This window comes from Sebastes fasciatus, chromosome 6, assembly GCF_043250625.1.
Source record: "Sebastes fasciatus isolate fSebFas1 chromosome 6, fSebFas1.pri, whole genome shotgun sequence".
In the NCBI taxonomy this organism is placed as follows: Eukaryota; Metazoa; Chordata; class Actinopteri; order Perciformes; family Sebastidae; genus Sebastes; species Sebastes fasciatus.
Window position 1 is genome coordinate 25,749,135 of NC_133800.1, and position 16,797 is coordinate 25,765,931.

General features: G+C 41.0%; 1 protein-coding gene across 3 annotated transcripts in view; it reads right to left on the reverse strand.

Annotated features, from left to right (window-relative positions):
* Positions 1-7,231: 7,231 nt before the first annotated feature.
* Positions 7,232-16,797, reverse strand: part of adamts3 (ADAM metallopeptidase with thrombospondin type 1 motif, 3) — a 168,572-nt gene continuing 159,006 nt past the window's right edge. For all 3 annotated transcript variants that reach the window (XM_074638806.1, XM_074638807.1, XM_074638805.1), the window contains 3 exons: positions 16,228-16,435; positions 14,531-14,648; positions 7,232-10,257 (listed from right to left, as the gene is read on the reverse strand). In XM_074638806.1, coding sequence (XP_074494907.1) covers positions 9,782-10,257; positions 14,531-14,648; positions 16,228-16,435 — 802 coding nt within the window. In that variant the 3' untranslated portion in view covers positions 7,232-9,781. The remainder of the gene's footprint in view (positions 10,258-14,530; positions 14,649-16,227; positions 16,436-16,797) is intronic.

The window sequence follows — 16,797 nt, forward strand, 5'->3', positions numbered from 1 at the left end:
GCCATGAAAACCTCGATCCCTTAAGCTGCCCAGCGACCCCGAGTCTCCGCAGCCGACATCATGTCAGTTCCTGTGTCAGGGGTCCGACCGACACCTGCTCCTGGTCTCTAGTCGGCGGCTTTGGCCTCTGGTTGACGGCCTGCCTACACCTGCTCCTGGTCTCCAGTATTCAGCTCTGGCCTCTGGTTGACGGCCCGGCCGCCACCTGCTCCTGGTCTCCGGCTCGGCCAACACCTGCTCCTGGTCTCCGACCCGGCCGACACCTGCTCCTGGTCTCCAGTCAGCGACCTAGCCGACACCTGCTCCTGGTCTCCAGTCGTCGGCTCTGGCCTCTGGTTGACGGCCCGGCCGACACCTGCTCCTGGTCTCCGGCTCGGCCATCACCTGCTCCTGGTCTCCGGCCCAGCCGACACCTGCTCCTGGTCTCCGACCCGGCCGACACCTGCTCCTGGTCTCCGACCCGGCCAACACCTGCTCCTGGTCTCCAGTCAGCAACCCAGCCGACACCTGATCCTGGTCTCCAGTCGGCAGCCCTGACCTCTGGTCGATGGCCCGGCAAACACCTGCTCCTGGTCTCCGGTCAGCGGACCTGGCCTCTGGTCAACGGCCCGGCTGACACCTGCTCCTGGTCTCTGGTCAGCGGACCTGGCCTCTGGTCAATGGCCTGGCAAACTCCTGCTCCTGGTCTTCGGTCAGCGGCCCCGGCCAACACCTGCTCCTGGCCGCTGGTCGGCGGCCCGGCCGAAACCTGCTCCTGGTCTCCAGTCGGCGGGTCAGTGTTGTTCAAAATTCTGTATTGATATTTATTTAAGCTGCTGTCTTAGCTGTGTTGTGTGAGATTGTTAATACAGTTATTAATAACTGTATTAACAATACAATCCTTCCTGAGAAACATGTTAATGTTTGTTCTCACTAAATGTGTTGGCATTCATTTGCAACTATAACACCACTCATCTGATCTGTAGTTATAATTATAACGGGGAATACTGGAGCACAATCTAGACTTCTTTACTGAAGGTGAAAGCAGCAGACGTGAGACTAAAAAGCATCTGGTGCTGATGCGCTGGGGTGTAAAGAGTGAGTCAAACGTCGGCGCAGGCCTGTGGCTATTCTGGTGTTTCTGTACCATTGCCATCAGCAGCCACCCAAGTGCAAAGTAGTTTATAGTGTGTCAGCTCAGAGGATTAGCACTCATCAGTCATGCACAGTGGCTACTGGCTCAGCGTCAGACGCCTGAGCAAAGAGCGCCATAGCAAAAGCAACCCAATGAAAGGAAGAGACGTTGCTTTGCTGGTTGCTCATTAACTTCATGGGCTGCACTAAAAGGAAATATAAGAAAAGGTGAAAAGGACTAATCACCCTCCCCCTAGCGGCGGTACGTCATCGTCCTTTCTTTCTGCTCCGTAGGTTTGTGGTTCCTGTCTCATCTCATTTCTCAGGAGAGCTCAGAGACTTACATGCACGGATGTCTCCAGCCATGGTACTTTTTCTGGGATTTTATTAAAATCTATGGAGAAGTTTTTTTTTAAGTATTGCTCATTTTTCTTCAGCGTCTCCAAAAATATGCCCTGCAGCGCTGAGCAGACACACTCATGTCTTATAGAAATCCATTTGGCGGCTAATCCCATTGAGCCGAGTCAAAATAGAATCTGCAGCAACACAGCTAACCAGTAAAGTGTTTGGATTGGAAGATTTACGATGTTGTTCGAAATAATCTAGACCCCTATTAAAAGGTTGAAATAGCCAACCAGACTAATCCAGTATTGGATTATTGTTGTTCATATTAGCTGTATCCTAAAGCAATTTCATGAAGTGTAAAAGGATATTAATAGTAGGGAGATACTCGCTGCTCTCCAGCGTACAGGCACGCTGAGCTTTTGTTGCTGCTGTCAGAATTATAATAACCAGAATCTGAATCATGCTATGCAGACAACTTATAAAATTCAGCAGTAAGGCGTTCAAACTGAAATACCTGTTTTGTTGTTTTGCGTTTTTGTCAAATTAAGAAGATAATTCAAAGAGGAGCTGAAAAGTCTAACATGCATTGCTATAATAAGATTATGCAATAACAATTTTTATTTTACGTTTTGCATAAGAAGTATATTTAATGCTGTACACTGTACACATTTTATGCTTTGACAGCCTCCATATGGCGAGCCCTTTTACATCATTATAGATATCTCTTCTTTTACGTCTTTGTCTGTTTGGGGATCAACATGTGGAACTCTTTACTGATAAAACTCAAGATAGATCACGACTGAGATCATTAAAGAGGGATCAGTCACGCTGTCAATAATAATCAAACTGTGTCTCCTTGAAATCACCTTTATACACTTCTAATTTGAATTAATACTAATATGTTTTAATTGAAACGAAATGCTGCCTGATTACGTTTTTATCAACATAATGAGGAAACGTCTCTTGTGTCAAAGTCCTGCTGCTTGTACATCAATCATGCGTTCCTAGCCCGCCCCTACAACTTTTGTGTGGGTGCACTTCCCTTCACTCGAAAAAACAAAAACGACGCCGGTGCGCATAATCTAGGCAGCGTTTACTTTTCCCATCCAAACATCAAATGGTAAAATTAGTAATATGTAAAAGTAATTTCTAGGAGACAAACAAACACTTTCAATACAAAACGTTCAACCAGGAGACCGGTGTTCATGTCCCGTTTTAAACTAAAAGTAACTTATTTTGTTGCGTACATCTTTAGTCACATGACTCATCGGTATTGTCAGTGCCTTGATTCCTGTGAGTCACCAGTCCCGGGAGTCTAGTTTCCTACCCCAATCTAAGTGGTTGTGATGCCTAAACCTAACTTCCTGTGAAAATGGAAGTTTATTTTGAAAGGACACTATGCATGTAACGAGCGTACATTGACAAGCCATCCCTGGGCCGTCCAAATGAAACGCAAGCTTGTGTGTTGATCTCTGATGCCGAGGGGCACTTACCAAGCGGTGGTAATTGGCGAGTTGGGAGTGAGAATGTGTTGAATGTAAACCCTTCTGCATCAATATTTAACGCTCAGAGAAAGTGCTCTGGGACTGTGGTGATGTAGTTTAAAGAGTGAAAAAACACAAGACTTTCATCCAGGAGACCGCTGTTCCAACACATTCTCATCCCAACTCGTCACATACTAACGCTTTGTCAGGACCCCTCGGCGTCACTTTTCGGTCGCAATAAACACGTATTAATGTTGTGAATTAAATAAAACCACTTAGTTAGGTTTAAGAAAGAAAAAAAACATGGTTGGGCTTAAAACTACTACGTTTTTACAGTGAAAATGTGACTTGATGTGGTGAACACGAGACACGAACGATCAGCTGATTGTAAGGTAAAAGAGAAACGTAACACACGGGAGGGAGAACATGTTGAACTTTCAACAACAGCCACTTGATAAACTAAGTCACTTGTTCTTCCACACCAAACTGGGAAAACCATTTCTTTATGGACGTGACTTTGTGCACAGAGGCATTATCATGGTCCCCAAACTGGTGCCTTGTCTAAATTAAAATACTGTATACTCTACATTTTCCCTTCATTGCAACAAAGGAGAGCCTATAGTGTATCAGACAATTAAATGTCATCTCTGAAATATGTCTCTGTGAGCCACAAACCATGAGTCTAAATGTTAATAAACCCTCCCGACTGTAACAGTTGATTGTAAATCAACCAAACTTAATCAGTCAGATATGATTAGTGCAGCAAATGTCAACTCTCATTTAGGAGTAGGAGACTGTGTAAAGAAAGGGAGGAAATTATTGTAATTATCTGTTATATTCCATGATTTTAATTGAATAACTTCTTCACATTCAACCCACAATATTTGTCGGTGTGGCTTAACGGATCAAACGTGATGCTTTTTTCTTATTTTTCTTGCACAAAATAACGTCAAGGGTGTAATTAATATCTTTGTCAAGGCGCGGAGTTAAATAAATAGAGAATCAATGCAGACAGAAAGGCGCTCTAGCTATGAGTCTGTCACCACCCAGGTGTCATCCACAGTTCATTCAATTTTCAAGTAAATAAACAGTAATAATTATGCATGACATTTTCACATCAGACGTGAATAGTTTTACCACCATCTACTGATGACATACGGGACTAAACAGTGATTATATCTACGGTATAGTGGTGACTTAGTGAGATCTTTTACGTTTTGTTGGACCAAACTCTCGATTTCTGGTTGTTGTTTTCCTCTTTATGTACAGATATTAATGTGTATTTCATTTCCAGCAGCAGAGCAGCAGTAGCTACTGTTACCGAACAAGCAAACGGCAGAGTGGCAATTAAATAAACTTTGTCAACAGACAATCCGAGGAAGGTCACCTCCACAGGTATGAGTAAACAATTTAGATGTAGCTTATTAATTTACATTTCCTGCGCATCTGTCATTCTTAAGTGCTCCTTTCTATTTAAAGTATATGGCTGGCAATATTCTGTATTTTTCTTTTCATAAGCAAATTAAATGAAAAGACCAAAACCAACAATGAAGAGATCCTACTAACATGTATTGTCAGTGTAACCAAAGCCTGACACATCTTATTCCTCTGTGTCATAGAGCTCCGTGGTTGTTTAAAAACTATTAAAAGACATCAATGAATCACTCTATTGCACTTATTACACGGCGTTGTTGAATACTCGATTTTGATTGGTTAATCACGGCGTTCTGCGGTCTGTAATATCTTTATAGCAGACCATTGCTATGTATAGCAGACCGTTGCTATGGGCGCAGCTCTGGTGTCGGACTCCGGCAGACCGTTTTGTGTCAAATTATTGATTTTTTCAGTAAGTAACCGTGTAATAAGCGGGATAATGTACAGCTAGCGGGTCATTATTGTGAAATAAATCCCTTCAGGGCGATGAGAGACCCCTCTGCTTCGCGCCCTGTCGGGCTTTCTTTCACAACAATGACCGGCTAGCTGTACATTATCCCTTACTTAGTAACTTGTTCCTTCATTACCATGAACCCATACACACTGTAGTTTATTTTGAATCCACCCCACATACACGGTCCTGCTGCTGGAAACTAGAGCTCCAAATGTGTATTAATCCACCGCTGAAAATAGTCCCCCTTAAAAAATGTACTTTTTACTTGAATTTTAGAAATATTTGCCAAAAAACAACAGTTCCCAGCTGTTTTAGGAGATTATTGAACCTTTTACAGCGGACATCATGATTATGTCACAATGAGGCAAAACAAAGGAAAGTATAGTGAGCTAAAGTTACACATTGAAAATGTCATCTCGCTGTGTTCTGGGTGCCAGAATTGATATTGCATGCATGAATGGGTCCAAGTGACACAGATACGGTAAGGAAGTCAAAGTGTTAAGAGACAAACTAATAAGACTAATTTAGCAAAAAAAGGCTGGAAACATGGGGAAACAGCTAGCCTGGCTCTGTCTAGAGTTCATAAATCCACCAACCGACACCACTACAGCTCACCAATTAACTTTAATTTTGGTTAAAATGCTCAAAAACTCAAACTTAACTTGATTTACATGATTGTGACTGACCAGCTGTTTCTCTTTAATGCTGCAATACTGAACCTAACAGACGCCTGAAAGCAAGAAATCCGAGAAGTTAATCGTATCTTTTATTGCTATGTGCTCCCCATTACAACAAACAGCATCAGTAGTGTACACTTCAATCTACACAAATACATAGAAATAGAGCAAATAGAGCAGAGAGTGACTGACAGTCATGACAATCGTAATACTTCAATGCACGGATAGCACAGGGGGTATTGATACAGTACATGGAGAATCCATTGCAGTAATATCTGTCTGAGGCTCAGGGATTGTCAATGAAACATCTACAACTATCCTATTTATCATTACAAGCTCTGCATAAAATTAGCAGCAATGTTGTATAGGCAGCAAGTAAAGGATGTGGAAAATGGTTAGACAATACTGACAACTACAAACAGCATAAAAACACAACTTTACTGGTTTACTGGTTCTACACTATTCATGTTTTATTGGTTAGAATAAAGCATTTGTCTGGTCAGTACATGTCGCTGTGATGTAACAGCTCTGTTAAACAACTTCTACAAAACAGCTGTGAAAAGACAGCTTTCTGACAAAACATCTCAAGATTTGAGCATGTATATTTACATCTAATTGTTTGCAAAAAACAATGTAATTTCTAGTCTATCATAAAAAAAAGTAGAAATCCATTTAAAATGTGAAAATGTGGATGAAAGATTTGCATAAATGTGATTCAATGGTTTATCTGCTGCAGCTTATTGACCAGCTGGCGCTGCACATACTGTAAAAACAACCCTTTAACGTTCAATAAATATTTATGTACTCAATGCTATATACATGTACTATACATTGGCACACAGGAGTGAGTGTGAATAGTTATTTCTTTGCTGAAAACACAAAACTGTGTCTTTGCTATTGCAGTCAGATGCATGGTGGTTGTGAAGTTTTTTTTAAAAATAAATAGCTTTCTCTCTCCTGAACCTTCTTCCACCATAAAAAAAGCCATTTAGGAAATACTTTGGAAAAAAAAAAACATGCTCCAAATACAGTAAAACTCTTTTAGCTTCTTGTGCTTACAATGAGGCTTTGTTCCTGCAAACACAAAATGTACAATAAACACTTTGTTCAGACTGAATGTGAATATGTGTGATGAGCTTAAAGCTCCATTAAGCGAGATTTTTGATATTAAAATTGAATCCAATGTGTGAAAAGGGTCGCTCACGGTGCTGAACCACCTGAGAATAAACACCTGCAGCACTACACAGCTGTTAGCTCGTTGCTCAACTCCCCCAGATAAAATCAAAAAGCTGAGTGTATGTTAGCACCAAACAGCAGAGAGCTGAAATAAACAAGTAGCTGCTGAAGAAAGTGAAACATCTAGAAGCTAAAGAGAGGAGTTGGTAGAGACCCAAACAGAGCTAAAAAGATGGTGAATGTTGGATTTATATTCATCAGGTGGACAGAAACGTGATTTAATGGGATGCTATTTCTGCTGTATGTGTAAATATGCAACTGTGAGTTTGTTTGGGGGTCTGTCTGCCCCCTAGTGGTCAAAAAACGCTTAATGCAGCTTTAAGTGAGTTGAAAGTTGAAATGTCACTATAGAAAATTAAACTGCAAATCCAAAACCGAACAGCATTTTCAAGGTGAGTGTTTGCGTCTTTCATGGTAACATCAAAGTAGAAATTTCACAACACATTTCAGTTGCATGGTGAAATCTTCCTTTTTTTAGTCTGTTCAAGCTGAACAAGCGCCTGCTGTATATAACATACAGTATTGAGAACACTTGTTAAATACGTTCCCTACTTAGTTCCCTTCTTTGACCTAAAAAACGTCAACCTTTCTGGGAAAAACTTTCACAAGGAGGGCAACACAAAGAGTGGAAACGGTCGATGGCTAGCACCATACAAACTTCTGATTTAGAAAAAAGGGTAAAGGCTGGGATGAAATAACGTGTATAAGATGCTTCCTTGAAGGGAAAAGTTTGACATCCTGGGATATGTGCTTATTCGCTTTCTTAGCATAAGTTAAAGGAGAAGATTGATACCACTCTCAGCATCTTTAGGGCCGCGACACACCAAGCCGACGGTCGGCCGTCGGACAGTTTGGGGCCGTCGGTGAGCGTCTGCCGGTCTAGTTTTTACAGAGTGTCCCACACCGTCGGCTCTAGTCTGCCCAACATGATTCAGCAAGTTGAATCGGTGGCAGAGTACTTCGGTGAGAGAAGTCACTCTGATTGGCAGTTCAGCTTAAACGGAATTAGTGCACGAGAAGAAAAACGGAAGTGAGGAAAGCAAGCAAACGAGTAAAGTCAAGAGGAAAAACACAAAAGGTTCTTCTCATTTTTCTTCTTCATCTCATCTGATCATTCCAATACACTGAGATGTTATTAGTTTAGCTGGCCGTCATCTTTGCGGTGTGCAACTTTTTGGCCAAGACAAAGGTGGTGTGAGGCGATTGAACTGGTGGCCTCTAGTTCTTTGACGTCGGGTTGGTGTGTCTGGACCTTTAAACAGGATTAGCTTAGTTTAGTGCAATGACTGCAAGAAGGGGGAACAGCTAGCCTGACTTTGTTCAAAGCTAACAAAATCTTTTTGTGTCGTCTTTTACACATTGGTTTTGTACGGATTAAACATTAAACATGATATAATATTTTAATTACAGAGCATTAGAGGTGTTGATAGGGGACCTTGGACAGAGCCAGGCTAGCTGTTTCCCCCTGCTTCCAGTCTTTATGCTAAGCTAAGCTAACAGCTTCATATTACCGTACAGATATGAAAGTGGTATCAATCTTCATATCTAACTCTCAGCAAGAAAGCAAACAAGCATATTTCTCTAAATGTTGAACTTTAAAACATTCCCCAGAGAAACGTGCACCAGCATTTAGAGTGAGATAGTGTGTTATTATTAACATCGCTGCTGAAACTGTAAACATTAAGAATAATATATGTTATTATAACTGATTATGTTTTTGAACGTATCCTCAGCTTCTTAAAATAATACTGATATTTTCATGTACAGTATTTACAGGAACCTTTATAAATACCCATTTCCATAGAAACTGTAGAGCGCCATTTAACAGACATTGCTGGATATATAAAAAAAAAATCTATACAACTAAAACCATTTTCCTAATGGTTTTCACTGGTTTGACCACTTTCCATATGTGGCCATATATAAAGTCTGGTGTTTGATTTTGTATATGCATTGACTCCTCAAATATTGGGACAGGTGAATTCTCCATAAGTCGAGCTTCACACGTTTTTTTGGCAAGAAAATGGCAGTTTGTAACGTTCAAGTAAAAAGGGGATTTTCAGCTGCATCAGATGATCCGTTTTAGATCTTTGAAACAATTTTCCCCCATCATCTTCAAATTCAAATTAAACCTCCTCCCACCAGCTTCAAAGGTGACAGTCTACAGATCTGACATGGAGGTGTTTCATTAGTTGCAGCATGCCGTTATGCAATTTGAATCGCATGAAAAGCATCTGGGATTTACCTAAAGAACATGAATGTAAGTATTTACACTCAAGCTGTTTTTTAACACGGCTACAAGTGCAATTTCCTGTGTCTATTTCTGTTCTACTTCTGCAGTCTGCATACATTTTCACAAATTGAATCAGCTCTAATGACTGCACCTGTTGACATTTTCTCTCTCGCCGTCTGCTGAGGACGACCCGCCGCAATGCTCTGCTGACACAAGGAGTCTGATTCATTAAATGACAAGACCAGAGAGAAGACCAATCAGAGGGGAAGTACAGACACCTTCCTGCTCCTGTCACTGTAGGTGATATCAAAGAAGAGACTTCAAGACTAGCTGGGTTAAAAAAGGTTTGGTTGGAATAAAGCAACTGTTTCTTTGTAATATCTACTGTTAAACGTTTGGAGCCAGTAAATTACATGCTCCTTCTGAATATTAATCCGTCCTTTGGTTAGTTTATATCCCTAAAATTGATCACTACGAAGCTGCGTTTCATTGAGCTTTTCATTTGACACGGATGAAAATTCCCTTCGGACCATGTGCCCCCATTACATTGAAATTATTGTATTATATTCTCCTGTTAAAGCGAGCTGTTTAAGTAATAATATACTCTGGGAGCTCCGCGTGAGATGTCATATTAAAAGTCAATATGAGGGGCATAAGGAAAGGGAAATTAACAACAAAGTGAACCAGCACTTTTCTTTCTTTCTCTCCGTTTCTCTCTCTGTGGTGTTTTTGGCGTGAGAAGATTCAGGGTGAAGCTGGATTATCTGCTGTACATTAAGAGTCCTGAAGGGGAAGGGCGTCACTTTCATCTCTCCACTTCAGTATACGCTGGTTGCCACCGACTATCCGTCAAGCTGCTCGACCTTTGACCATCTGTGGATTCTGCCAGGGGAGACGGCGCCATAGCGGGCAGCTTCCTGCCAGTGAGACCCATGTGCCGTGGGACCCGCCGTGGTGCTGTTGTGATCTTTGACGGGGTTTTCTTAAGCGGGGCAGGGGTGGTGGCGTGTTTCGCGGCATTGCCTGATCCTTTGCCGGAGCCTTGTTTACCAATGCGAGTGCCGTTGGCCGCTGCAGAGGCCGTTAGTGTCTCTAACAGCTGGGAGGCCGATCCGAAGCGGACGTGCTCCTCCGTCTCAACCGCCTCTGAGAACAGAGACAGAGCTCCGCTGCGCTTGCTGCAGGAGTCGCAGCACAGTTTGTTGTAGCCTGGAATAGAGCAGTACCGCGCTAGGACCTCCATTTGGCAGAAGATGGATTTGTCTCCATTACATGGCTCATCTGAAAGGCAAAAAGCATACAGTAAGAAGTCAGAGTATGTCACCCAGCGCTGAAAAGCTGTGAGAGATGGCCTTGGAAAGAGATCAGAAAGGCTGAGAGGATGTGGGTGCATTAAAGAGCAGTGAGGCATTGCTTTTAATCGCAGACTGGCAGCTGAGTGTTTATGCCACAAAAAATAACTGTATTACGTTTCAGCCATATTCAGCATTCAGCAGAGTGATGTTCATTCTACTGAAGTCTGCTTAAGCCGAGCTCAGACTACAGGAGGTCTGGACCGATTTATCCCTGATTTACCCCTCCTGACAATCAGAGGAGAAATCTGGTCTGAGACCGATGTTCGGCCAAGATTATCTGGTAATGTGAGAGGTTTACAGATCCAGTCTTGTCAAAGTTAGGGCTGTTATTTAACGCATAAACGCAACTTGCTAAAGTGAATATACTGGTATTATATGAAACCAAAAAAATGAAGGAATCCATTGGTACTAACCATGTCATACTAGCTTGTCGCAAAGGAGGCTAAATAACGCTCCAAACTTACGCTAAATTCATAGTCTCCTCTTTACAGACATGATCACTTTATGATAATCACATGCAGTTTTGTGCAAGTCATAGTCAAGTCAACACACTGACACACTGACAGCTGTTGTTGCCTGTTGGGCTGCAGTTTGCCATGTTATGATTTGAGCATATTTTTTATGCTAAATGCAGTACCTGTGAGGGTTTCTGAACAATATTTGTCATTGTTTTGTGTTGTTAATTGATTTCCAGTAATAAATATACACATACATTTGGATAAAGCAAGCATTTAAAACTCCCGGCTTTAGACCACAGCTGTGTCTCAGTTCCATACTACTGTACATCCTAATCTAAGCAGGTTTTGAGTTAGCTATCATGTATTAGCATTAGTATTGCATTCACAATATAAAAATGTTTACTATGACAATAAACAATTAGTATATTGTAAATACTGTATACTTGTACAGTAGAGCTGCCCCATCTTAGTCGACTAATCGGTTGTTTTGGTCTTAGTCGACTAAGATTTCTTTAGTACATTAGTCGTTTTTCATGCTGAATGACTTATTTCCATGAAACGAATGAGCACTTCTCTGGTAAACACCAGATTTAAAGTGGTGCTTTTGAGTGATTCCTTGTATAGAAACTCAGTTTTACAGTTCAGTACAGTTTAGTGTACAATATAAAATATTGGAACATATTCCTTACATTCAGCCTTTTTTCCTCTCAGTCTTTCAAAATCCTGCTTCTCGTTATCTACCTTTCTGTTTTTAATGGTATTAATGTACTACAGGATACAATAAGAGAGAAGGCTTTTATCTGACTTCATCTCATCAGTATGCTCAATGAAATAAGTCAATATCCACAATAGATATACAGGTATTGATGTGGTTTAATCATTGCTCGCTGCATATTCAGAATGTTATATTAAAGCTCTTGAGAAGTAATATCCGACAGCGGCCCCATATAGTGTAGATCAATATTGGATATACAATACGAGAGTGTGGGTTCTTTGCATCTTCATCCAAGTTTATCCCCGTACCTCCGCTGCAAATCGTCTTGGCATTTATGTTTTATTGAAAGAGTTCGAAAAAGTATCAGCATACATCGTCATGTAAGAATGACATACTTTAACTGACTGTCAATAGAAGATGCTCTTTTTAAAATGAATACCAGGAAAGATTGTAGAAGGTGATAGAGGCTGTTAAAGCAAGACTATGTCGCTTAACAGCAGCCATTGTGGCCACTAGTGGCAAATATAGCATAATGGCATATTTAATGGCCATGTATTATCCACGATTAAACTAAAACGTTGCCAGCAAAAGTCGGCGGTCAACGTCGCCAGCAAACGTTGCCAGCAAACGTCGCCAGCAAATCCATTGTTTTCATATGGCACGGCACGTCTGGCAAGTGCCCCTCTCTTGCGCCGCACATCACGTTTTTTGCAGTGTTTTTTAGTTAAAATATTAAAGTTGAAATATTCTCTTTTCAGCGCACAGCATGGAGTCGCTCATCAATATCCGTGTTTCCATTCAATTGTTAAGCAAATTTTAAGCAAACTTTTGAAATGTCTCAAAAAAAGAAATGCTAATTAGACGCATTTTCCATTAACTGCTTTGGAGCGAATAAACACGTAGTTTTGTTAGAAGTTGCCGGTATAATCTGCCAGAGTAGAAGAAGTAGAGGTTGCAAACCGGAAGCTAAACAAGTCGTCATGGCCATCTAACCATCTACTGGAGGAAAATGGAGAGAGGTCTTCAGGAATTTGTTTTAGTTGGGCAAGTTCTATTTCATTCTTACTGACCGCCAGAGGACGGTGCTAAAGCACCGTCCTCTGGCGGTCATCCAGAATTCATAGAACCGTAGTTACATCCGTAACTCACGTTTTAATTGTTCTTTCATGTCACCTAGTGTCGGCCATGTTTCATGCTGTCCGGAGACAAAGACAAGCATTCGCACGTAAACAGCTGATCAGTCATGTGAGTAAAATTCTCACTGCGTCAGAATTTATTCAGCAAAGGTGTTTCCATATCCCATTTAGTGCATCAACTCTTTTTTGGCAAAAAACACCCTAAGCTAGTGTAAAAACTTTATCTGCAACTGAGGAAATTTTATCAAATTTCGAACACAGTTGCGCACGCAGCCCTGCTCCATAGGAGCACCACGCTGTTTTGACCAACGAGCAATACAGTACCAAGGTGTTTTTAAAGCGGCCGCGCCTGTTGCCATGCCTGCTGCTGTCTCTGTCTGATCGGGGTCTAACAGCAGCACAAAAAGAGATGAATCATGAAATCACCAAGCTGACTCAGGAATGTCAGTTACACCGAAATATTTATGTTACATGTCCTAACCGTAGCCTCAACAAGCTACTAGTCCTACAAGACCAAGTAAGGCGGTAGCAGCGTGTACTGAACTAAACTGGGTGTAAAGAGTATAAATTCAACTTTTCATTTGTGACAGGAAGATTGTGTTAAATCTTTTTTTTTTTTTTTTTTAAGTTACAGTCTTGCTTTAATAGACCATAGTGACTAGATAGACTTTGCATGTTTCAGTCCATTCACTACAAATACACATATACTCTTTCAAACGTATTTTTCCTTCTTTCTGGCAGTCGTTTTCAATTCATTTCTGTAGGTCATGAAAACAATCAGCAGACTCTTGAAACCTTCTCCAGTTGAGTAATTCATCACGACCGTAGTTGTATTAATGTTTTGAGCTGAAGGGCAGACTTTTTTTTTAGGAAATCTAACCATGAACTGCATTAACTATCCAACAATGACACTTATTATGACATTAATTAATGCAGACTTGATGTTCACTGTGATGAATTGCACAACACAAGCAGGTTTCAAAGGTCTGCCAATTGATTTCAACGCCATGAGAAAATTAATGGAAACCAACGGCTGCCTGGAAGGTCGGGACAATACATGATGAAACCTGCAAGAATAGCTTTCAGAAGGGAATGACAGTTTTTTTGTATTTTGGAGGACTTGTTGAAAGAAATGCTTAATGATCACCGCCTTATATTCTGAAGAGGGAAAATGTGCTGTAATGTTGATGATAGAAACTGAAGAATACCTATTCTAGTAACGACTAGAATATATATTCCTTTTCCTTCAGTTCTTAAAGGGATAGTGTTGGTTGTTTTGAAGTGGGGTTGTATGAGGTCCAATCCATAGTCAGTGTATTACCTACAGTAGATAACGGTCAGCGCGCCCCCAGTTTGGAGAAATAGACAGAAGTACCAGAACAGGAGCAAAGCAATGTGCTACTGTGGAAGGGGATGGCAAAAAAAACAACGTATTTCAGACACCTAAAATAAAAGCTCACCTAAAAAAATATCCTTTTAAGTGTACGCTATATTTAGAATATTTTCACCACTTTGTTTTACCATCAGACAGTCCTTCTCCTTTCTGACGGGTAACTGAACTGAAAGTGAAACTTATCTATTCTCTCTCCAAAACCAGCAGGCTCAGATGACAAAAACAGTATAGGTACGTTTTACTTTCAGTTCAGTTCGCCTTCGGAAAACATTCACTTTTTTAGGTGAGCCTTTCTTTTATTTGGTTAAAATACGTTTTTCTGCCGTCCACAGCAGCACATTGCTTTGCTTCCGTGCGGTAACTCCTGTCTGTTTCGCCAAACTGGGGGCGTGCCAACTGTCATGTACTGTAGGTAATACACTGATTATGGATAAGTACCTCATTCAACCCCACTTCAAAACACCCAAAAATATCCCTTTAATATTTGACATGCTTACCGTGGCAGGGTCCCGGTCTGCATGGTCTCACATTTTCAGGTTTTTCTCCGTTACATTGATCTCCGATCCGGCAAGTGACCAGACGCCTCTCCATCCCCTCTCCACAGGTCACAGAGCACTGTGGAAGAGTGCAAAAAGACTCACTTACATGTAGCAAAATAACACAGTTTGTGGAGTGGAGTCAGGTCCCACAGGCAGCAGTAAATGTCAGGATATCTGGGTGGGATAACAAGCTGACTTGAAGTTCAATCTCCACCAAACAAAATGTCTCGCCGCCCAGTAGACCTGGCAAAAAATATCAGCAGGAAGACTTTTCTCTATCCCTCGTTCAGACTGGATTCCTCACCGGGGAATCTGCAGGGAATAAAGTCTATCCCTCACCACCAAAACATTGTGTGTCCTGGATAACAGGAAACTTATTTTGCTGTTGATTGTTTTTACAGATTGACTTTACAGTGTCTGGATGGATTTTCTGAACTTGGCTGAAGAGGGGTCATCTCAACTTTATTTTTATAACTTTTTATATCACCAGTTTTTTATTAGGTTTGTACAAAACAACAAACTGGATTAATCTCAATATTAATTCCAATATATTTTGTAAATTCAAAACAGCTCAGAGACTATCAGGCTTCAGCATCATGGATGGGTCTTTTGAGAATTAATTCAAAACTAAAAATCACCTCACAATTAGAGTTTATCTAGAGCCAGTGTTTGGTTTTGTCAGACAATAGATCCCTCTAAATGCTACACACTGTTCAAGTAGCCATTTTGTAGCCTACTGTGTAAACCATTTAACACTCAAACTCTGGGGGTGATCAGTGGATGAAAGCAGAAAACAAACCATTTATCTCAGGTGGATCTTTCTCTTGGTATGACCTTAGCAGGATGTTTTTAGACTTGTTATAGATCTCCTGCTGACATCAACAACTGACTGAAGGAAAATGTCATGGTGACAATTATTCTCCCCTGAATGAGACACCATTGAAAACAGCTGGAGCCCAATTAGTTGTTGTGACTGATGCAAAATAAATGAATAAAGTTAAAACCTAAGAAGAAGTTTTAAAAAATTATAATTTTCATGATTAGTTTATTATTAAGAATCCATGTCAAAATCATCTAATGAACACATAAATAATTGTTATATAACAATTACACTGCTTCGATCGCTGAGTGCCCAAATATGCATATATAAAGAGCTATATTCCAACATAGAGATGGACCACACTATCAGAAATCTGAGCCCAACTCACACAAATCTACTGCTGGCATGAATATTGCATCTTTTCATCTCCTTTTCTGCTCTCCACCACTCAGCAGGAAGTCTGATTTATTGGATTTTTCAGTGGTTTCATAGGTCTCATTTGGTGAAATGGAAGAACTACTTTCAGATGAGCTGTGACACTGCTCTAAATTAAACATCAGATGATTCATGTTTTACTTTTATTCATGATCTTGTCAAGAAGTCACAGTCATATCAGGCACATTAAAGCTGCTGGAAAATGGCAAGCTGGTAGCGTGTAAGCTGAAGTTAGTTAATTGGAACCAAGATGGCATCAAAAATAAAATAAATCAGAGGGATTTGTGGCTAAATGATCCATATCCAGACCATAGAAGAACAAACTTTAACCTCAAGAAATCAGCTGCAAAAACTGGAGCCCTTTGATATTTGAGTGAAATAAATTGTGTGGATACTGCACCTCAGACCAGGCTCCGGTCCTCCACTGGGCGGGACATGAGACTCTGTTACAGGGCCTCCGGCTCTCTGGCTTCTCCCCGCTGCAGTACTTGCTGTGGACGGAGCGGTTGGTGCCCTCGTGGAGGAACTGCACGCAGCGAACGGTCCGGATCTGAAAGCCCAGGCTGCCGCAGGTTTTGGTACAATGCTCCCATTCCTCTGAGATCCATCTGGATGAATCAAAGAGAGGATTTTACTGATGATATTCAGCAGGCTTAGCTGATTATGTAATAACAAAAAGGTACAGGAGAACAGTGGTAGAAGAAGTCCAAACCCCCACAACCTCAGAACAAAAATTTGACCTCTTTGGGCATTAAACAATTATTAAAATGAAACAATCCCAGATGTTTAGAAGGGGAATCACTCTTTGGTGGAACTGCTAACAACTGATAAGACATCTGAAATGTGATGAGGGTCCCAGTGACATGCTGCTCTTTTGTAAAGTCACAAGCCAAAAAAGGTTGGGAACCACTACAGTAGTTTAATCTATAACAATGCATTGTATTATGTATGTGTAGTTTTTTAACGTAAA